The following is a 23,091-nucleotide window of genomic DNA, read 5'->3' on the forward strand; positions in this document are numbered from 1 at the left end:
AATTGGTCTTTAGTTATTCAATCGATCTGTTTTGAGATGTTCATATATAGTTGAGATGTTCATGTTCTTCCCATCTCTATTTTCCCATAGTTTTGTATAAGTAAATGTACAGATGGGTCGTTTATCATAGATTTCCACAATTAGTGTTACTACTCACCTAGTCCACAATGGGCAAAAAAGTCTTCTGTAAAAATAAGAATATAAAACGCTTCTCCTTCTCCTCTGCCAATTCCCCTATATTCCCATCTTCAAAACTGACCTCACTTGCAGCTTCAACTTAATTAATTTTGAAAACCCCACATTTTTAAATTCAGGATCCAACCATGGCTCCAACTAACTTCAATCCACTAAATCGACATGCACAAACAACCACAACAGTCATTAATTATCTGAATTCTGAGACTACACTCAAGACAAATGTCAGTCTCATCACCACCAAGAAAAATCATTTCATCTGTGCTTCCTCCAGAATCCACTTTTCTCATGAAATAAAAGATCCCTAAGTTTGACACATTTACATCTGCTTGTCATCCAGCACAAGTTTTTCACTTTCAAACCACCAACTAGTGATGTACATAAGGCATGGCTCCACCAACATATTGGGTATTTGCATCAGCACTGACCTGAACCTGAAACATTACAAATAAGACACTTGTATTATAGCTAATTTAAAGTTTGGACAAAGCTTAAGTTGCATACATGCCAACTAGCATGTCCTCTTTGTAGGTTGTACCATTGATCAAAAGTCAAAACAGGTGGAACCAACTAAATAATACTTCTTTTAAATAGGAAACTCCCTACAAAAGTACAAATTTTTGTTTCTCCTCAGGGCCAAAGGCAAGCATCTATCTATCTATATCCATACTATTCCACAAGTTGGAAAGCACAAAGTTAAGAGTTCAAAGACTAAAATAGCCCTCAAAAGTTGAATGGCTATATTGCCCTTCATGAGAACATTATTCTTCTGTGCAAAAATGTAAATGTACATTTATAAATATGACAAAGATAAAATAATGAAATAGAAGCATTGGAAACCCTTTGACACTAGAGATGACCAACTTTTAATAAAAACCATTTATTTTCCTGTGAAAGTATGTCAAAGATCACAGAAAATGAAAAGTCCTTTAAGAACAATAAAGAATATATACTCCATCAAAAAACAATAAAGAAAATATACTCATGTCCTAAACAGCATAGAGGAGAAGACTCCAGCATGGCAACATTGGTGGAAAAATAGAAAATGAGCATTTTGATTCTTTAGGCTCTGATGATGGTTTGAATGAGCCTTTATTTGGGTACCAAAACTACAATAACAATGATCATGTAATTTCTGTATTGATACTTATTTTCTAGATTTATTTGATGAAACTTTTTGTGGTGTGTTGTAATATTAATAAGCTTTTACAGGTATTCCTTGAAGTTATCTTCAAGATAATTACTTCTTTGTTTTGGGGAATATTTGTGCTTTGTTTTCTGGATTTGTATCTTTTGATAGGTTTTATCAGTTGCAATCAATTGTGTTTGTAGGCTTATGTTGTGACAAAGAAGATTTAGATTGGATTATGAACTGGAAATTCTTTCATATAGGTATGTATACTTGCATTGGACCTGCTATTTATCTCCAAGCTCTACAAGGGTTGCTCCGGAAGATGGAGGCATGTGAACACATTTTAATGCCATCCAGGGAATCCGCATCTCGAAGAGTAACTTAGGAGACGAAATGGAAGTAGGGGGCTCAGTTTCAGCATTCGGATCCACATACGATCAGCATGATCAACATATGGACCGTATCTTGACTGTAAGTTAGATGCGGCTGGAACAGCCGACATACGGGACGCATAATCAACATGCGGGCCCATACATCAGACTGTATGTCCAAAGCTAAAGTTTCAGACTCTATCCTCAGAAGCTACAGCACACGAAGCCACATACGGGCCGCAGAATGCACATACCCCGTACCTCAGACCATCCATCAAGATTCGGGAGATGCTAATCAAAAGACTGAGCAACATGTGGACTGCAGATTCCATCTACGGACCACCCGTCAGGCTTGACTGTGCACTTGCATTATTTTTGCAATATTTGGAATGCCACTTTTGGCTATTTATATAAAAATAGTTAACCTAAAACTATAAATAGTAGAGAAAAGCTCATTTAGACTTTAACAATTTTAATTTGATGAGAAATACTCTTGAGAGAGTGGAGCTATGGCTAGGGTGTCAAATGGGGGGGTTGGGATGAAATTGAAGATATTAAAATGGGGAAAGAGAAATAGGGTTGGGTCTTGACCCGCCCAAATTTACTTTGGGCTCAAATGGGCTAAAAAATAGGTTGGATCTTGACCCGCTTAATCTCAATAATTTTAACATTTTGTTATTTAAGTTTTATAACCACAATTTCAATTTCAACTCAAGAAGATTAAAAAAAAAAGTTACAAATGGATAAATAGATCCTAAAAGATATAAAATAAATAGTAATTCATACCTTCAATATAGAAACAGACATTACATCAATGCAAATAGTCTTAAGACGGGTTGAAATTGAAGATTAGATAGGGCTCAATTGGAGATTATTTTTAAATGGGTTGAGATGGAATCCAATTCAAATTATCTTGAACTCAACCCATAAAATTCTGGACGGGTTGGGCAGGTTACCTATATTTGAGCTCATTTTGATACCCCTAGCTATGGCATTTGCTGCTGAAGGATTGCTTGCTTGAGGAATCATTCCTCTTGAAGGTTATCTAGAGAGATTGCTTGCATGAGAAATTCTTCCTCATGAGGCTTATCTAAGAGATTAGATACTTATTTGGTTCTATCGATTGGGGGTTTTAGCTATCATAAAGCTTTATATACCAATTAATTCATTATTGTGTCAATCTATCAATCTTTTCTATCTTTTTTTTTTTGAAATTGGTAACAAGTATTCTTCAGCATTAAGGGTATGTTGGCCACCTCCAAAAGTGTGCTTACATAGATAGCTAATTACAATAAGCCTAGGAAATCCACTATCTGTATTTCATTTACTACACATTGCTCTTTACACCAAAATCATAAAGTAGAAATGCATTTCCCTTTGATCTTTTGAATGGAGTTTGATCTTCCTTTGAAAATTCTCTCATTCCTTTCCTTCCATATGGTCCACCATATGCAAGCTGGGATAGTTTTCCACCATCTCTTTTGGCTTTTGCTTCCTCCCCTTCTGATCCAGCAGCTCAATAGATCAGCAGTGTGCTCTGGCATTGTCCAGCTTTCCCAGCTAAGGTAATGTATAGGGACCAAACTTGAGAAGTTACCTTGCAGTGGAGGAAGAGGTGGTTGTTTGTTTCAATGAGTTCCATACAAAGAGGGCATATGGAATCTAAATGAAATTTCCTTTCCTGTTATGCCTCGTGGGTGAGACATGCCTTCCTTACTACCACCCAGGAGAAGCATTTCACTTTAGTAGGTGCCATGCTTCTCCATGTAGCTTTCCAAGGTCCTCTATCTCTTTCTGTCATCTCTAGAAGGCCCCTTTTGTAGACTCTGTTGTGTTGTGCCTTCACTTGATGATGTCAGGTTCTTTGGTAGTCCCTGTGAAGGTTCCTATTTTGCCAAGTAGAGCAACCACTCTTTCAACCTCCCAATCATTCAAAAACCTTCTAAAACTAGGTTCCATCCTTGAGTTGTCCAGATGTTCTCTATTGTGTTATTTTGGTTGGTGTTGATGTTGAAGAGGCTGGGAAAGCATCTTGCAAAGTGCCTTGACCATCCCAGTTATCCCTCCAGAAGAAGACTTTTTTGGCCATTGCCAACTAGGAAAGTATTATCCTCCCCAGGTTAGTCCAAAGAGACTTGATTGTCCTCCATAGTCCAACTCCATAGGTGTTAGTGGACTCATTAGTGCACCACTACCCATTTTGTCCGTACTTCTGTTGTATTACATTCTTCCACAAGGCTGGACTGTCTTCAGCATATCTCCACAACCGTTTCTTGAGCATATTGTTGTTTTGTAGCTTTAGGTTTCTAACCCCATACCTCCATGCTCCTTACTCTTTTGCACTATGTTCCATTTCACTAGATTGTAACCTTTATGCTCCTTTTTGCCATGCCATAGGAAGTTTCTTCTAAATTTATCTAGGACTTTGAGTACTTCAGGAGATAAGGGGATAAGGGGTCCCCTTGTCTCAGCCCTTTTTCTGCTGAAAAAAAACAATTGGTTCTTCATTTACCAGAATTGAGGTTCCCAGAATTGAGAACCTGGTGGTTTTAATGCAAAAACTTATCCAATTTAGCCATCTTCTTCCAAAACCCACATGCCTGAGGAAGTTGAGTAAGAACTTCCAATTGATGTGGTCAAACGCCTTTTCAATGTCTAATTTGCACATCACCCTTGGTTCTGAGCCTCTCAAACTGGTGTCTACACACTCACTTGCCACCAAAGTTGCATCCATGATTTGCCTTCCTCTAATAAAGGCTGTTTGATGAGGGTTTATTAGCTTATCCATCCCTCTCTTTAACCTTTCAGCCAGTACTTTTGCAATGATCTTGTACATTCCCGTGATGAGACTTATTGGTCTGAAGTCTCTCAACTCGGTTGCACCCACCTTCTTTTGGATAAGAGCTACAAATGTGGCATTGAAGCTCTTCTCGAAAACCTGTTGCGAATGGAAATTCGTAGGGTAAGTAGTATATTTGACTTCAACATTTCCCATAAAGCAATGAAGAATGGCATTGGGAATCCATCAGGGCTTGGGGCCTTGTCAATGGCACACTGTTTAAGCCCCTCTAATATTTCATCCTCTTCAAATTGTCTTTCCAGCCACATCTACTCTTCAGTGGAGATCCTGGTATTCCCTTGGAGTGTGAAATCCGGTCTCCAATTCTCAGACTCCTTGTAGAGTTCCTGATAAAAGCTCACTATGGAATTGTTTATTTCTTCGGGATTAGTAACTTTCTTGGTGTTGTGGGTCTCAGTCTTCTAATGTCAACTCTCTAGCAAGCCAATCGATCTCTGCTTGATTGGCCCTAACTGCATGATCAATCCGACGGTTCAGCCCATACTTCACAGAGTGACATCATATCACTCTCCCATAATGTTACAATGCGGTGCTTGGGAAAACGCAAAGTCATACTTTAAATTTGAGAACTAGTGGTTGGACATAGAGGGTTTCAATGACAAAATTAAAGGATGGTGGAACTCCTTCAGTTTCATAGGAAACCTGACTGTGTCTTGGTTGCAAAGCTCAAAGCACTAAAAGAAAAGCTGAAAGAATGGAGCAAAACTGCACAAGGGAACTTGGGAACACAAAAACAAAATGTCTTGAAACAGCTAGCTGAATTAGAGGAGATACAGGAGAACAAATCCCTGAGGCCAGAAGAGATAACCTCTAAAACAGCATTAATCAGCGAGTTCGAAGACATAGCTAAAAGGGAGGAAATAGCTTGGAGGCAAAGATCTAGGGCAGTGTGGCTAGAGCAGGGGATAGAAACACTAATTTCTTCCACAGAACTGCAAATGCACACAGGAGAATTAATACAATCTCAAAGTTGAAAGTGAGAGGAGAAAATTTGACGGAACCAGAGGAGATACAGAAGGAGATAGTAACTTATTATGAGGAACTATACTCTGAGCCAAAAGAATAGAGACCTTACCTGGAGATGAGAAAATGTCATATGATTCATGAAGAAGAAAACAAATTACTCTAGGCACCTTTTGAGCAGCAGGAAATTCTAGAGAGCACAAAAGCATGTGCAGGGGACAAAGCACCAAGGCCAGATGGTTACTCCATGGCTTTCTTCAGCCAATGTTGGGACATCATTAAAACTGATCTGGTGGCTACAGTGCAGCAGTTCCATAAGGCAGAGAGGTTTGAGAAGAGTATTAATGCCACCTTTGTGGCTTTAATTCCTAAGAAAGTGGGAGCTAAGGAACTGACAGATTTTAGACCTATTAGTCTAATAGGTGGAATTTACAAGATCATTGCTAAATTGGTGGCAGAAAGGTTAAAGAAGGTGCTACACAGGCCTATAGACAGCCAACAAATGGCATTCATAAAAGGTAGACAAATAATGGATGCAGTGTTGATAGCAAATGAATGTGTTGAGTCTAGAAAGAGAAGCAAGTGCCCTGGAATTCTATGCAAGCTTGATATACAGAAGGGCCTATGAGCATTTAAACTGGAATTTCTTACTACTTATGATGTAAAGGATGGGTTTTGGAGCCAAATGGATTAGATGGGTGAAATTCTGCATAAGCACAGTCAAGTTTTCTATTTTAGTTAATAGAACTCCTAGTGGTTTCTTTTAATCCCAAAGGGGACTGAGACAAGGTGACCCCCTGTCACCCTTTTTATTCATCTTAGCCATGGAAGGTTTGAGTAACCTAATTCACACAGCAAAGATGAAGGGTTGGGTAAGGGGCTTTAGGGTGGACAGCAGTACACAAAATGGCTTGGAGATTACCCATCTGCAATATGCAGATGATACTCTTATTTTTTGTGAAGCAATGACAGAGCAAATGTTGATCCTAAGAGTAATATTCATTATCTGTGAAGCAGTCTCTGGATTACATATCAATTGGGGAAGAGTTTCATTTATCCCATAAATGAAGTGGCTCAGGTGGAGACTCTGGCAGGGGTTTTGGGTGGTAGGGTAGGGGAACTACCAACCATACACCTAGGTATGCCATTGGGAGGAAAGAGCAAATCAATAGGGTTCTGGAATGGAGAGATAGAAAAATGCAAAAAGAAGCTAACCAACTGGAAGAACCAATATCTGTCTAGGGGAGGTAGATTAACCATGGTTAATAGTGTGCTAGATGCAATACCTGCTTATATGATGTCTGTGTTCCCAGCACCAGACAAGGTCATACAGAGGATAGATGCATTGAGAAGAAATTTCTTTTGGCAGGGAAATGAAGATAAAAAGAAGTTTCATCTAGTCAAGTGGGAAGAGGTCATAAAAAATAAGAAAGAGGGGGGACTGGGGATCAAGAACATGAAGAAACAAACAAAAGCCTATAATGTTAAAATGGCTTTGGAAGTTTATGACAGGAGAGAATATGCTATGGAGAGAGGTGATCAGGGCAAAATATGAAATGGAGAACAGGTGGATGGCAAAGATGGTAACTACACCATATGGATGTTGTATCTGGAGATCAATAAGAAATCATTGGCCTCTGTTTCTTTCCAGAACCAGATTCCAGGTGGGTAATGGAATGAAGGTGTCATTTTGGGAGGACAGATGGATAGCCCAAAGAACCCTGAAACAATTATTCCCAGACTTATATACACTACACCTTCAACAAAATGCAACTGTGGCTGAAATGTGGACAGGACATGGGTGGAACTTACATCTTGGGAGGAATCTAAATGATTGGGAGATGGGGAACATAGTGGCCTTCCATGATACAATGGCACAATTTAGTAATCTAACTAGGGAGGAAGACAAGGTTGTGTGGAAGATTGGCAGCAAAGGGGTTTTCAGTGTCAAGTCAGCTTACAAAGATCTTAATCACTCAAATTCAAATGATAGGATGGAGCTCTGGCCATGGCAGATGATATGGAGACCTAAAATCCCATACAAGGTAAACTGTTTCACATGGTCACTAGCAAAGGAAGTAGTGTTGACACAAGAAAATATAAAGAAGAGGAAGTTCCAACTATGCTCAAGATGTTATTTGTGTGAGGAACAGGCAGAGACTATCAATCATCTCTTTTTGCATTGCAAATGGACAGATCAATTATGGAGAATATTCAGCAGCCTTAGGAAGATCACTTGGGTGAAACCAAGAAACATAGTACAACTCCTAAATTGTTGGATCAATATTGGCAATACTACAATTAAGGAGGAGAGATGGAGGATTGTCCCAGCTTGTATATGGTGGACAGTGTGGAAAGAAAAGAATCAAAGATGTTTTGAGGGCAAGAAGAACAATTAGCAGAATTTTAAGATGAATTGTAGCTCTTTATTATTTTTGGTGTAAACAGAAAGTCTTAGTACAGGCAGAAGAACTTTTTGATGTTTTAGACTATTTGTGACAAAAAGCACAGATGGAGTCGGTCTAGTTTGTAATACTTTTGGAAGGGGGCTACCTTGATGTAGTATACATGTGGATAAATAGAAGAAAAAGTCGCCATTCTCAAAAATAAAAGTAACTTCAACCCCTTCAACTTTGAGGATTTCAATGGAGTTGAATCTTCTGTGAGCATTGGCCATTCTGTGGAAATACTGTGTTTTGTCACCGTTTTTGATCCATTGTAACTTGGATCTATGTCTCCAAGCAATTTCCCCATTTCTGGACACCTCTTTAAACTCCATAGTCAGCTGAATTTTCAGAGATCTTGAATGGATTCCGGATTTCTCACTTGTGATAGAATCAGATCTTTCCTTTCCTTCTGGTTGTTCTTGTTGGCTTTGCTCCATTCTTTGAGCTTGACTTTCAATAGACTAAGCTTAGAAGCCAATTGAAAATCAGGTCGGCCTGTTGTTTGAAGTTGCTCCACCATTCTTTCACTTTGTGTATGAATCCTTCCTCCTTAAGCCACCACAATTTTCAAATTTGAAATATGATTTCCTATGTTTCCAATCACCACAGGATACTAGGATGGAGTTATGCTCCGAGCCAAGTTGTGGGATAACACTTTGGATGATTTTGGAGAAACTCTCGTCCTACTGGGAAGAGAATAAGAATCTATTTGTTCTTGTGGCACAACTGTGATTTTGACCTCTCTTTCATGTATAACTACCTCCGAGAAAAGGAAGATTCAGTAACTCAAGATCATTTATGTGTTGGTTGAAATCATCCATGGCTCTGGTTATTCTATTATCGCTTGTCCTTTCAAAGGGAAATCTGGATACATTAAAGGCCCCACAGATCACTTAGGGCCCTTCACACATTCCTCTAATAGAGGAGAGCTCCCACAACAATTCTTCTCTTTCATTTCTGTCACACTCTGCATATACAGCAGTAAGATACCAAGTCAAGTCTTGGTTGATCCCACATAGTTTACAAGTGAGCATCTAACTGCCAGTGTCAATGAGCTCCCCTTTCCATTCCCTCTTGTCCCATAATACAATGATTCCACCACTTTTACCAATGGAGTCCATCCATAACCCTCCAACCCATCTATTTCCCCAAAGTTGCTGAAAATATTCTTCCACTGTCCCCCATAATTTAGTTTCTACGAATACATAAATATTTGCTCCGCACCGATGAACTAAGGATTTATTTGTCTTCTTTTATCCTCATTGTTCAACCCCCTTACATTCCATGTTAAGATTTTCACCTTTAAGATTGCATTGTGGTTGTGGTCCTCCCTCTTGATTCACTTCTTGGGTCCCCATCTTTATATCTAATTTCACAAATTAGATTCCTGACTTCCTTTAAGACCTGTTGGTTGTTGTTGTTTGGCTCAACTGTTATAGCTAGAGTCTTTTCTAATCCCCTTCTTTGGTCTAATTTCATAAACAGATCTTCTGCTTCTTTGTGACAACCATTAAGCAGTACTCCAAATTCTTTGTTGAGCTTGATGATGTTGCTTTGCACCCATTCTGTTGATCTGGCCTCAACCTCCCTACTGCATTCACTTGAGTCCGATTGAATTGGAGCAGGTTCATCACAGTTCAGCAATTGTGTCCTGAGAATCTCCACTGTGTTGTCTACCTCGTCACTTGCAATCAAAGGCATTGAGTTGTAATGAGAATTTTCCAGTTCTGTTGTTGGAATTATGCTTGATCCTTTTATTGCCATGGAATGTACTCTCCAGTTCTGTGCAAGTGTCAATCTCTCCCTTGTGCAGATATTCAAATGTTCCATGGAAGGTCCACATCCAACATAATCTTGAGGCAGAGTAGATTGTACCTTTCCTCGAAAGGGTCACCGTTTTCTCTCTTCCTAAGAGTTGTTTTCTCCTTTCTCCAGTTGCCAGTGGGTTGTCAGTTTCCGATCAATCGATGGTAGCTCCGGCCAGATTGGGAAGGAGATCAGATCTCCATCTCCAACATCAATGGTTGCCGAAATCTTCTCTCGCGGTCCCTTGACTCGGATCCTAGCCCAGCGAAGATGGTTTTTTAGCCCTCTCTCATCTTCTATTTCCAGCCATCCACCACATCCATCCCCGATCTCCCTAAAGGTGGAGTTGGACCAAAGATGCAGCGGAAGACCAACCACTCGAATCTAGATCCAATCAAGGTTTGGTGACCACCATTGTAGCATCAACTATCTGTGTTGCCTCTTCCAGTTCCCCATCAAAACATGTTCTGCCACTATTCTCGAACGGAATTCGAAAAGGAATTTGGATTCATCCATGTCGTATACTTAAACTCCCTAGGCTCTGTTCCAAGTTTGTTGAGACCATCTTCTGATGTCGTTACGAGTTGGAGTGTCTTCAGCTCCTGTGAAACTCCCCACCAAGCATCTGTCCAGCAGGCCTTTTTCCTCTGTGTCTCTCTTAGTCCATTTGTTCTTGAAAAGCATCTCTTTGTAGCTCTTCTCCCCTCTAGTTTGATTAAGGAGTTTAGCTGCTTGTTTGTGATTAATGTTGTACGATTTCTATTAATGAAATTTTCTATTTTTGCAACTAGAACATTCCATCCCTCATTGAATGTGTTCTCAGGCAAGATAATTACTGCTCTGTCATTTCCTTTAACAGTAATCACTGAGACGAATTTTTCATATTGATTGAACTTTTGTGTTAAGAAAATGTTGGTTGTGTTATCTTTGCATTTCCAAGACTTGAAGGTTTTTCCTCTGTTCTTCGATGCCTCCTTGAGCTTTTGGCATATCCAAGGCATGGCTCCCCTGCTAAGTATCAGTCAGCCCATGTGGTGTGGTATCTTGCACTTCTGATCTAATCATACCAAATCCCTGATTTGGATTTAGATTCTGTGATATCATAAGATTTGCCCCCAAGGCTGAAGAAGATTATGTTGTCCATGAAACAAGTAGGTTGAGATGAAAAAAGGTGGGTTTTAGATGGCGGCTCCGGTGGAGGAAGTCCACCGGAGAGGGGAGAGGTTGTGCCCAAAAGGGACTGCAGTTATTGGTCATTGGGGAATGTTCTTGGTAGCTTTTTTGCTATTTGTTTTATTATTCAATCAATTGCTTGACACCCTTTTCTATCTTTTATTGTTTTTGTTTCTGTTTTCCGCATTGCATTATTTGGTTTCAAAATTGTGTCAATATTTTTTTCTTTCAAAACAAGTAATTTTGTATTTCTCAGCATATTACACATATAAGTAGGAAGCCTTATGGTAAAAAGTTCAAAGACCAAATTGTCCTTCAAATGTTTAACATTTCTGCCCTTCAAGTAAGCACTACTACGATTATATTTTTGTAAATATGTAAACAAACACTTTAAAGTTAAATAAGAAATAGGGTTAATTCCTACCTCACATTCATAGTATGCATTAAATTTAGAAAATTGCTTTTAGTAACTGTAACCCCAACATTAACTTTTTCTTAGAGTAGAATTTATGGTTCTTATATTAACGTACAATGTACGTGTTAGCTTGTATTAATGTATATATACCCGTTTGACATTATAGTGAAGAATCTATAATGTCACTCCGATGACCTTTCTACTCCCCAACTGATACTTGCGAAAAATCAGCCGATCTATTCATGGACTATCCATTCACAAACTATTCTTCTTCGATCTCTTTTCAAAACTTATATTTGAGAAATAGTTATAATTGTTGTTTTAATATTAAATTTTAATGTTAATCCTCTGAAATGATACTTTTTTCATATCGAACCATGTTTAACACTGGATCAAATGTGACTTTTATCCAAACTAATAATGATATTTTTGAGAAGCAATCCAGATAAACTATAACTATGTGAAGATTGTAAAAGTGCTATTGTGAAATGGTAATACAAGTTGGCTAACTAGCATCTGTTTTGATCCCTTTCTTTTGGAATCAAAAGTGTATGTTTACATCTCATTGCTAATATGTTTTGATAGTTGACCGATGTCTTCCGATCATTGTTGTACAAAAATATAAGCAGTCATTGTAAGTTTAGGTTGGTATTGGGATACTTCAGACACTAATGGTAGACTTGAATTTAATACCCTCCTTGTTTCACTTTGTTTGTCATCGTCTGACTTGGAATAAAGTTAAATAAAGAAATAAAACTTTTGAAACTTATCTTTGAAATATGTCATAACTGTGTGACAAAAACTCTCGAAACTTATTGGTGTTAAACATATCATAATGTGTGTGGTTGTAAGAGCTTTCCATTGAGGAGACATATAGTAATGAATCATTCTTTTTTGGGATGGATACTAATAAAAAGATAGTGCCAAACAAACTGAAAGGAAGAAAGTAGTTCCCTTTCTTCTTTTTTGATGACTGTGGTGTTCGAACCAGCTTTCGCGCACCTCGACTAAATCCACAGGATACCTGCCACCTCCCACCAGCAACAGGTACCAGATAACTTAGTCCACCAAGGCTAGAACAGATGGGAAGAGTCACCTAGTGTTTTTTTTTTGTGTCTGCTGAGTTTTGAACCTGAGACCTCAAGATTCTCAATCACTTCATTGACCACTAGGCCATACCTTTGGATGCCAAGTAGTTCCCTTTTAAAATGAAGTGCTTCTAATGTATTATGTATTTGTCATGGATGGATATGAATAGAACCAACATCCATTTTATGGATCTTTATGAACCTTAAAGATTTTAATGAAAGATCAAACTATGTATAGACATTAGACAATAATTTAAGTATTGAAATTGAAATGCTCCTTTTTGGATTTTCTTTCTAATAATTGGTCCTTCAAGTTTGTCACCTATAATACGAAGAACAATATGCAACTGTTATCTCCAGAACTATATTCATACAACTCGATATTCTTGTGTGGACAAATTTTAGAAATATTCTACCTAACATGTCATTATTACTTGTAATAGTACAATTAATTTGAGAGAATTCCCAAAGCAAATTTCTTATTATTATTATTTCTACAAATGACACCCACATTTTAGTAACAGTAGTTGTACTTTCAAGAGGATACTAATATCACAACAGATGTATTAGTCACATCACAGAGCAACAAAGATATCATAATAAGCTATCCATACAACATCAATAAAGAAAAATTAGGTCACATACTTGAACTTCATCAAAAGTGGTATAAATACAAATCTTACCAACCTAAAGAAATAAATAATAAATTCTTTTTTTCGATTAGTTAAACTACTATGTAGCTTTAATAGGATCCTTAATTCCCTTTTCATCATTTTGAGCTTATATTTTGTTATCATTAAATGTTTTGTATCCCATGCACATGTTCAATTAATATTTCAGTCATATTGAAAAGTTTGTACTTACTAAAACTAAATACATGTGTTCACAAGCTAGTGTATCATTATAAGCATAGAAGTCCCCGGGTATGATTTGAACAGGCAATGCCATCTTTTTTTTCTAGAGCAACTATCACAGAATCAATACATATATGAAAATATTTCTCACGTAAAAGCACTTATGATGATCTATTTCCTACTTTTTTTTGGAGAAAGGATGGTCTAATTCCTGATGTAAACTAATCAAAGTGAAGAAAAGGGAAAAGAAGACGAAGTGACCATGGAAGCAATCGTCACCAAGCAAGCAATATGTAAAAAATCCTTGAGAGTTGTTGCTTTTTTATGATAAAAGAAATTATTCTCAAAAATGTGTTATGGTATTAGAACAAAAAATATTTTTCCAGTATTCCCCAAGAAATCATCTTTAACATGACCATATTGACTTAAAACACCTTCATGTACCAAGAAGCATAAAAGATATTATCATTGTCCTGACATCCAACAGAACACAGTAATGGACAGACTACAAAGGAAATTATTGAATCTGGATGGAAGAAGCATACAATTTTTTAAGTGCACATAGAACAAATAGGAAATTCACCTATTCTGCCTATGCTAATTTAGCTCATTGACAGGCAACGGACAGAGGAAACTTACATGGCAGAGAGGAATCTGAATTTTTTAAAGCATTGAAGGAACAACAGGCAAACAACAAATACTTAAGATCCCATGCAGAATTACATCTCATTGCTGCCACACTAATAGAATTTCTTTTAATATTTCTTCATGCAAAATGTTACAGAAACTATTAAATCAAAACTTATTAGAAGCTAAAACCAGTTTAGAATGTAAGAGAGATGTAATTACAAACCTGATGTACAGCATAAGGCGCAGGGTACAGATTCTCTCCATATCCTGTTTCAGGATTTCCATAATTGGCAGAATATGTAAAATCTGGGAAGGATAAATCACAATTTCTATTTTTATTAGTTGAGTGTACTATGAAGTAGATAATAATGATAAACTCTGCAGGAGCAGCAAACAAGTGGTTTCAATTACTTGGAGTTGCTGCAGAAATCTGGCGGTTTAAATTACTTGGAGCCGCTGCAGCTGCTGCTGCCCTTGCCCTCTTCTCTGCATTTGCAAGCTCGGCATGTAGTTTCTCAATTTCAGAAGCCAGAGTAATCTTATGTTTCTCCATTGCCTGACTATATTCAAGGTTGCTGGTGTGCATCTTTTTTTCATAGTTGATAGCAGCTCTGTTCATGTACACAGCAGAAAAAAATCTCCAAATATCACCAAGGGTATGAGAGCTTGAGAAACAACAATACAAGAACAAATGCATGACCAAAATGGCAATATGAACTACAAAGGGGCTCATCTATTATATCTATAATGTGGCTTTTCCATAGCAATGTCCATTGACACCATAAAAATGTGACCTTGACGCATGATCGCGACAATTATTTTTTTATGATGGTGGTCTGCAGCCAGGTTGCACGCACATCGACTGTTTCACTGCGGCCAGGTTGCACGCACATCGACTGTTTCACCGAGTACCTGCTCCTTCCCACCAGCTCAGGCACAAGTACATAGTAACTCTGCCTGCTAAGGCTTAAGACAGATGGGAAGAATCAACTAGTGTTTTTTGCCACCACAGGGATCTGAACCGGAGACCTCATGGTTCTCCTCCCACTTCCCAGATGGATAGATATTTGATTGCTTATCAAACAAACATAATGAGCCTTTAACCGCATCTGAACTAAAGTAGGGTTAACACATGACATTGGAGAAATTTAAGTGATATCCTTCATATACTAAACAAGGGAACAAGAAGTTTTGCTCGTTAATAAACAAACGTGGAGGACCTTTAACCACATCTGAGCTAAAGTAGGGTTACCACATAAAATTGGAGAAGGTGAACTGATATATCTTTTGAGTTTGAGTAGGTTACATTTCAATTTGGATATAACTATGACTTCCACAGCAAACAATCCAATTGTCCATATTTCATCATTGATTGCAATGGCATGTGTTGTCTTCCTTTTCTTTTCTAAAATCTGTAAATCAGCATCTGTTCGATGTCTCTGAGATATACTAAGACAGGGGTTAGGCTTCTTATATCATGATAAACCATAATTATTAGGATGTCATGTTGTTTCACTGATGTAAACCTTGCATCTACTGTTGCTAATCTATTTGGTATTAAGAATCCACTTACACACAGGTCCTGTTCCCAGTAGTAAAACCAGGCTTGAAATATTATCTCTTTTAAAATAAAGAATGATTATGAGTCTTCCTTGAGCATAGCGGTAGATTAAGGGGGTGTTTGGATGGGCTTTTTTAAAGTGACTTACAAGTCCAAAGCTAAAAGTCATAAGTTGGGGACACCCAATTTTTGACTATTGGCCTTTTTTGGTACTTTTTCAGCCTTAAAAGGTGCTTAAAAGCAATTTTTAAGTTACCTAAACACTTTCCAAAACTAAAAAAATAGCTTAAAAGTCAAGAGCCACTAAAAATAAGTCAATCCAAACACCCACTAAATGATTTAAAGTCTTTCACTAGGTCAAGGGTTTGTGATTCGTATCAATGACAATCAAAAGAATAATCCATGATTATCTTTTTTTTTAGAATGAGACAGAAAATTATTATCAGTTTATCACAACTGGGTCAACTACAAGTAGAACAAGTGTTCTAAGCCAAAGACAATTCAACGCATACAAAAGGGAAGGCGAATAGCTCCGACTTAATGTGCATTTCAAAATCCCTGATGATTATCTTGACCTTTATTTTTTTAATGACCGTGGTGTCTGGACTAGCTTTTGTGCACCTCGATTAACTACATGGGTTAGCAACATGTACCAAGTAACTCTGTCCACGAAAAATAGGACTGATGAGAAGAATCCCCTAGTGTTTTTTGTCGCCTCTGTTTGAACCTGAGACCTTAGGGTTCTCAATCACTTCATTAACCACTAGGTCACACCCTTGTAATCCATTCTTATTGTTTGTCTTTCTTAAAACTTATTATCTCATTTCACACGGATAAGCAAAGGTCAAGAAGTGTAATGGGGATAGTCTTATAAAACCACAAAAAGTTTGTACGAACATGTTCATAGAAAAGGAATACAACACGAAAATATGTGATGATGATTGGTCATCTCAAAAGAAATAAATGAAAGATGACTATATAGCAGCATATCTCATTAAAGATCCGTTTTTGCATCCATATTATCTTCAAAATTTACATCCTTCTATCTTTTTCTTACCTAGCTACTTTTTAGCTTAGATAGGACCCAGTTGTCCTATTGCAAGCATTTGCATAAAACACAAATAATTGTTTTTTTGTTTTGCTATCAAAGCTACTTAAATTATTGTTATTGAAATCATCCTCTGTCAAGCAAACTCATGTTGCAGCAAGTGCCATTGATTTGTCATCAAAAAAAAAAAATCATGACATCATACAGTGGAATAGGGAGTAGTGGGTTACCTTCCTCGTTGAACTTCCTTATGCATGGACTCAATTTCAGCCTTGATTACGGGAAGCTGCTGTAACTCGGAACCAACCTTGACGAGATCTTTCTCCATGTTCTGCAATTTGGCAGTGAGCTCTATACGGTCGTCAACTAGGTTCTGAATATCGCTCCTAACCCGAGCCAACTCTACTCTAAGCTCATCGAGTATACGAACATCAGACTCCTTCTTCCGTGCCTCGTCGTAAACCTCACGGACTTCAGCATCCCTTTCGGTCTTGACGGTTGCGGCTGTGGAAGAGAGAAGACGGAGCTCGTGCTGGACGGCGGAGAGCTCCTGGTTAAGAGAGACGTGCGCGCCCGCTAGACTGCGGTTTTTCTGGAGCAGTTTTTCAATCTCGCGTTGCTGAGCCGCTTCCCGATCATCAATTAAGTCTGACGGGTGTATACGGGGTTGGGGTTGGGCTTCGGGTGGTGGAAAACGGCGGCGAGAATCGTCCGTTGTATAAGGGGCGTGGCGGCGTTTTCGTCTCGTCATGACCACTGCACAGATGGAAACAGAGACCTCGCTGGTGTAAACCAAGAGAGAGAATTTCCTTTTGTTTTTTCTTTTCTTTTGGTAAAAACAAGTACTCCCTCCATCCACAATTGTTTGGCAAGTATACTAAAAATAGATGTTCAAGATTAATTGTCAATTTAAACAATCAAGAAATAATTAGTCACTTTTTTCCAATTCTTCCCTTAATGATTGTATAGTTCAATTGAAAAGTTATGTGAACTTTTGATATTCTTGATATAGTAGGGTTATATTAGTCAAATTACACTTTGTATTAATTTTTTCTAGAGGGATGTGCATGATCTTACCCCGACAAACAATTGTGGACGGAGGGAGTATTAATTTAAGTAGAAGCTTAAATATGTTTGACAAAAAACTCTTTGCTTTATATATTTCCATTTGAAAAAAAATATTCATTCATGGCATCATTTGCTTACTAGAATTAATTTTGTTGCAAAATCACTTTTTACATGTATTCAATTATGATTCGGTCACATCATTAATTAAATCATTTTTTTCTAAAAAAAGCTCAAATATGTCATCGAACTTTCAGAAAAGACTTACTTATGATTGTCTCAAACTCTCGGTTATTCTATAATGTGACAATGTTTGTTTCTTAGCAAGTGCAATTTCCCAACTCATGTGCATGGTTCATTTGGTGTCACTTTGTTTCTAAGTCATTTTCAAAGATTATTCTTTATGTCAAACTTAACGATTAAATCGATAACCGAACTGATAAAAATATCTCAATAGCTTAGCATATCTACAAACTGATTATCGATAAGTCAAATCGATAAACTTCAAAACTAAACTGAACCGACCGATACACAACCCTTAATGTCATTCATTAAAAGTTTGGTTCATTTTATGTCATTTTAGTGAATAAATAATTATATGAATGAGCCTTTTGTAATACCTCTGAAATAGAAAAGTTCAGTTGGAAAGAGAAGTGCAAAATAGTGTGCTTGTACAAATTTAAACGAGGGCAAGTTCGGACTTTACAAGGTCCTATGGTCCGTACAAGGCAGTCGAGGTCTGGGAAGTTGGAATTTTTGGAAGTCTCTGATAGGATTCCACAGGCCGATGGGATGGCTCGTGAATGGTTGTATGGGCCGTAACACTTGGTCATGGAGTGATATTTGGGACTTAGAAGGAATTCTTGACCTGGGATATACAAGAGGTCGATGGCTCGTGGAAGGGTTGACGGGTCATGGCTCAAAGTTTAGAATATTTATCTCCGGTATCTTGGTCTACAATTGACCAGTACGGGACGTATGAGCTTGTACTTCGTAGGGTCAATTCAATAGATTTTAGTTCAGGGTTATTTGGGTATTTTCCTACCTTTTTAATACCTAAGCTATGTCGTTACTAGATTATTCCTAAGCCTTATAACTAATTTACTCTTCAAAATTCTCCCGTTCCCTTTCTTTCTCTCAAAATCCCTAAAGCTCACAAAGTTTTCTTCTCCAAGAATTCGCTATAGGTGATTTAGGGTTTCTTCAAGCTTTTAAGTCTCCTCTTCCAAGCTCAAGGCTAAAGTTCATCAAGGTATGTGGGAAGTTCACCAATGGATCCTTTTTCATCCATTGAATCCTAAAGAATCCTATATTTATCTCTCCTATGATTCCAACCCAAATTTTAGGATTTTGCATGATTTCTTATGGGTTCAATTGTTTATGAATAAATTCATTATATTTGATTTTATTTGCATGATTTGATCTAAGTTACATGTTTTTAATGATTTTCACATGAATTCATGCCACATGAATGTTTTATGATTTTAGAATAAGCTTGAAGATATGAATGCATTATGAATCGAGGAATTTATGGATCAAGGATGCTTTTAGATTAAGTAACAACATGCTTTGTGAAAAGATTGCTTCCATTTGAAGTATTCTCATTATGAAAAGAGGATCATGATTTAGATGTCTTAAATAAGTGTCGTTACGAGTATGTTATGAAATCATGATTCTGAAAGGATCTATTCTATATATGTTATGAAGTTTACGATTGAATTGGTATTACTATATTCTTACCATTTCAAGTATTATGGTTATGATATGATTATGCTTATTTATATTGGGAGTTTACTTAGCACCGATTGGACTTTGTTGGAGGCTCACATGTTAGTAGAGGCAGAGTTCTTTACTAGCAATCTACTTGTCCCATAACTATGTCCCCCCCCCTCCCCCCGAAGGACTTTATCCGATTGGACATAGCTAGTGGATCCATCTAAACTTAAAATAATATGATCCTTACCTTGGCAAGTAAGACACTCTCTTTTCAGTGTGGTAGTAGTACATCAGGCTCCATGTTATAGCTCACATGATTTATATCGGTTAACGGTAAACATCCCACAAAAGAACGGTCTTGCACAACAGTTTATGACTTCCTCAAAGATTATGATTTAAGCTTATGTTATGATTTTCAAGTATTGCATTGACCTTATTTTATGCCTTATGATTTCAACTTATCAGATTTGAGATGTTTTACTTGATCATGCATTACTACGTCTTCAATTTATCATGTTATCATATTTTATACTTATGTAACTTTCCTCATACTCATTATATTCTAAGTACTAATGCATACATTCTCTTATGCCTATATTGTCAAATAATATAGGTTTTATCATTCCTCCATCCATCGTGGCTAGTGGATTGATTAGCATTGCCTAACTTTTGGCGAGTTCTCGTGATTCGAGGACCTTGTCGCGCATGTCTTTTATTGCTTTATGTCATTTTAGTTTTCAGATTATTCGTGAGATAGGATTTGTTCTAGTCACATCTACGATTAGTAGAGGCTTGCTGTAAGATTTAGTAGCTTTTCACATTTTACCATCTTTGTACTTTGATTTTGGTATCTTACGAGATATAGCTTGAGACTTATATTCCATTTTTATGCTTTATTTCAAGTATGTTGTTATCTTAGTGTCATGCTTATGTCAAATTGCTTGTTTTGAGTCTTTCATAATTCTATTTTCCATGTCACGTTTAGGAGTATTTTGGATCGTGACACCTTTTCTCAATGGAAATGGAATAAATAAGCTAAAATTTTAACAAATGGACCAAATAAGAGTGCTCGTGCAAGTTTAAACAAGGCCAAGTACAGACTGTGCAAGGTCCTATGGGTCGTACAAGGCAGTCGAGGTCTTGGAAGTTGGAATTTTTTGAAGTCTCTGATAGGATTCCACGAGCCGACGGGATGGCTCGTGAATGGTTGTTTGGGCCATAACACTTGGTCATGGAGTGATGTTTGGGACTTAGAAGGAATTCTTGACTTGGGATGTACGAGAGGTAGATGGATCGTGGAACGGTTGATGGGTCGTGGCTCAAAGTTCAAAATCTTGAACTCCAGTATATTGGTCTACAATTGACCGGTACGAACCGTAGGAGCTTGTACAGACTGTACGTGGGTCTGTAGGGTCAATTTGACAGATTTTAGTTCAGGGTTATTTGGGTATTTTACTACCCTTTTAATACCTAAATTATGTCGTTTCTAGATTATTCCTAAGCCTTATAGCTAATTTTACTCTTCAAAATTCTCCCATTCCCTTTCATTCTCTCAAAATCCCGAAAGCTTGCAAGGTTTTCTTCTCCAAGGATTCTCTCTAGGTGATTTACGGTTTCTTCAAGCTTTTAAGTCTCCTCTTCCAAGCCCAAGGCTAAAGTTCATTATGGTATGTGGGAAGTTTATCAATGGATCCCTTTTCATCCATTGAATCCTAAAGCATTCTCTATTTATCTCTCCTATGATTCCAACCCAAATTCTAGGATTTTGCATGATTTCTTATGGGTTCAACTGTTTATGAATTTGACGAGAGGGAGTTGCTCGGATGGTAAGCACCCCTCACTTCCAACCCAAAGGTTGCGAGTTCGAGTCACCAAGGGAGCAAAAGAGGTGGGAGCTCCTAGGGAGGGTATAAAAAAAACTGTTTATGAATAAATTCATTATATTTTATCTTATTTGCATGATTTGATCTAAATTACATTCTTTTAATGATTTTGATATGAATCCATGCCACATGAATGTTTTATGATTTTGAACTAAGCTTGAAGATATGCATGCATTATGAATCGAGGAATTTATGGATCAAGGATGCTTTTAGATTAAGTATCGACATGTTTTATGAAAAAGTTGCTTCCATTTGAAGTATTCTTATTATGAAAAGAGGATCATGATTTAGATGTCTTAAATAAGTGTCTTTACGAGTATGTTATGAAATTATGATTTTGAAAGGATTTATTCTATATATGTTATGAAGTTTACGATTGAATTGATATTACTATATTCTTACCATTTCAAGTATTATGGTTATGATATGATTATGCTTATTTCTATTGGGAGTTTACCTAGCACAGAGAGGACTTTGTGATAAAGGCTCACCCATTAATAGAGGCAAAGTTCTTTACTTCCCCTTGTCCCATAACTATGTCCCCCCCCCTCCCCCTCCCCCAAGGACTTTGTCCGATTGGACATAGCTAGTGGAATCCATCTAAGCTTAAGAAAAAATGGCCCTTACCTTGGCAAGTAAGACACTCTCTTTTCAGTATGGTAATAGTACCCTAGACTCCATGTTATAGCTTATATGATTTATGTCAGTTAACTGTAAACATCCCACAAAAGAATAAGGTCTTCCACAACAGTTTATGACTTTCTCAAAGATTATAATTTAAGCTTATGTTATGATTTTCAAGTATTGCATTGACCTTGTTTTATGCCTTATGATTTCAGCTTATCAGATTTGAGATGTTATACTTGATCATGCATTACTACGTCTTCAAATTTATCATGTTATCATATTTTATACTTATGCATATTTCCTCATACTCATTATATTCCAAGTACTAATGCATACATTTTCTTGTGCCTATATTGTCTAATAATATAGGTTCTATCATTTCTCCATCCAATCGTGGCTAGTGGATTGATCAACATTGCTTAACTTATGGTGAGTTCTAGTGATTCGAGGACCTTGTCACGCATGTCTTTTATTGCTTTATGTCATTTTAGTTTTTCAGATTATTCGTGAGCTAGGATTTATTCTAGTCACATCTATGATTATTAGAGGCTTGTTGTGTTCCCCTACAAACGATTCGAGCTAAAATTGATTATTGCTCTTATATAGTTCGAACTATCTATGGAATAAACTTAGTAGCTTTCCACATTTTACCGTCTTTGTACATTGATTTTGGTATCTTATGAGATATAGCTTGAGATTTATATTCCATTATGCTTTATTTTAATTATGTTGTTATATTAGTGTCATGCTTATCTCAAATGGCATGTTTAGAGTCTTTCGTTATTCTATTCTCCATGTCACGTTTAAGAGTAGTTTGGATCATGACACCTTTTCTCTATGGAAATGACATAAATAAGCTAAAATTTTAACAAGTGAACTAAATGAGTGTGCTCGTACAAGTTTAGATGAGGCCAAGTACGGACTGTACAAGGTCCTATGGTCCGTAAAAGGCTATCGAGGTCTTGGACGTTTGAATTTTTTGAAGTCTCTGATAGGATTGCACGAGCCGATGGTATGGCTCGTGAATGGTTGTATGGGCCGTAACACTCGATCATTGAGGGATGTTTGGGACATAGAAGGAATTCTTGACTCAGGATGTACCAGAGATCGATGGCTCGTGGAAGGATTGATGGGTTGTGGCTCAAAGTTTGGAATCTTGATCTCCAGTATCTTGGTCTACAATTGACCAGTAATGTGCGTCGGATATTGTACGGACTATACATGGGTCCATAGGGTCAATTCAACAAATTTTAGTTC

The 23,091-nt window shown here is 37.3% G+C and overlaps 1 protein-coding gene across 1 annotated transcript; it reads right to left on the bottom strand.

Moving 5' to 3' along the window:
- Nucleotides 1-223: 223 nt before the first annotated feature.
- On the bottom strand, nucleotides 224-17,337 carry LOC125812734 (protein FLX-like 1). Its single transcript, XM_049492213.1, has 4 exons — nucleotides 16,774-17,337; nucleotides 14,346-14,545; nucleotides 14,158-14,240; nucleotides 224-629 (listed from the first exon to the last, which is right to left on the bottom strand). Exons 1-4 carry the CDS (start codon nucleotides 17,292-17,294, stop codon nucleotides 564-566), a joined length of 870 nt encoding a protein of 289 aa, XP_049348170.1. The 5' UTR covers nucleotides 17,295-17,337; the 3' UTR covers nucleotides 224-563.
- Between the last annotated feature and the right edge of the window lie 5,754 nt (nucleotides 17,338-23,091).

Source organism: Solanum verrucosum, unplaced genomic scaffold, assembly GCF_900185275.1.
Source record: "Solanum verrucosum unplaced genomic scaffold, falcon-dt-bn FXZP01000033.1, whole genome shotgun sequence".
In the NCBI taxonomy this organism is placed as follows: Eukaryota; Viridiplantae; Streptophyta; class Magnoliopsida; order Solanales; family Solanaceae; genus Solanum; species Solanum verrucosum.

What these genes read in the sequence shown, in the direction of transcription:
- LOC125812734 (XM_049492213.1), bottom strand. Translation starts at nt 17,294, where the DNA reads ATGACGAGACGAAAACGCCGCCACGCCCCTTATACAACGGACGATTCT. An exon ending in AAGGAAGTTCAACGAGGAAG is followed by an intron (nt 14,546 to 16,773) that starts GTAACCCACTAC and finishes GTACATGAACAG; the next exon opens with AGCTGCTATCAACTATGAAA. An exon ending in CGCCTTATGCTGTACATCAG is followed by an intron (nt 630 to 14,157) that starts GTTTGTAATTAC and finishes GTAATGTTTCAG; the next exon opens with GTTCAGGTCAGTGCTGATGC.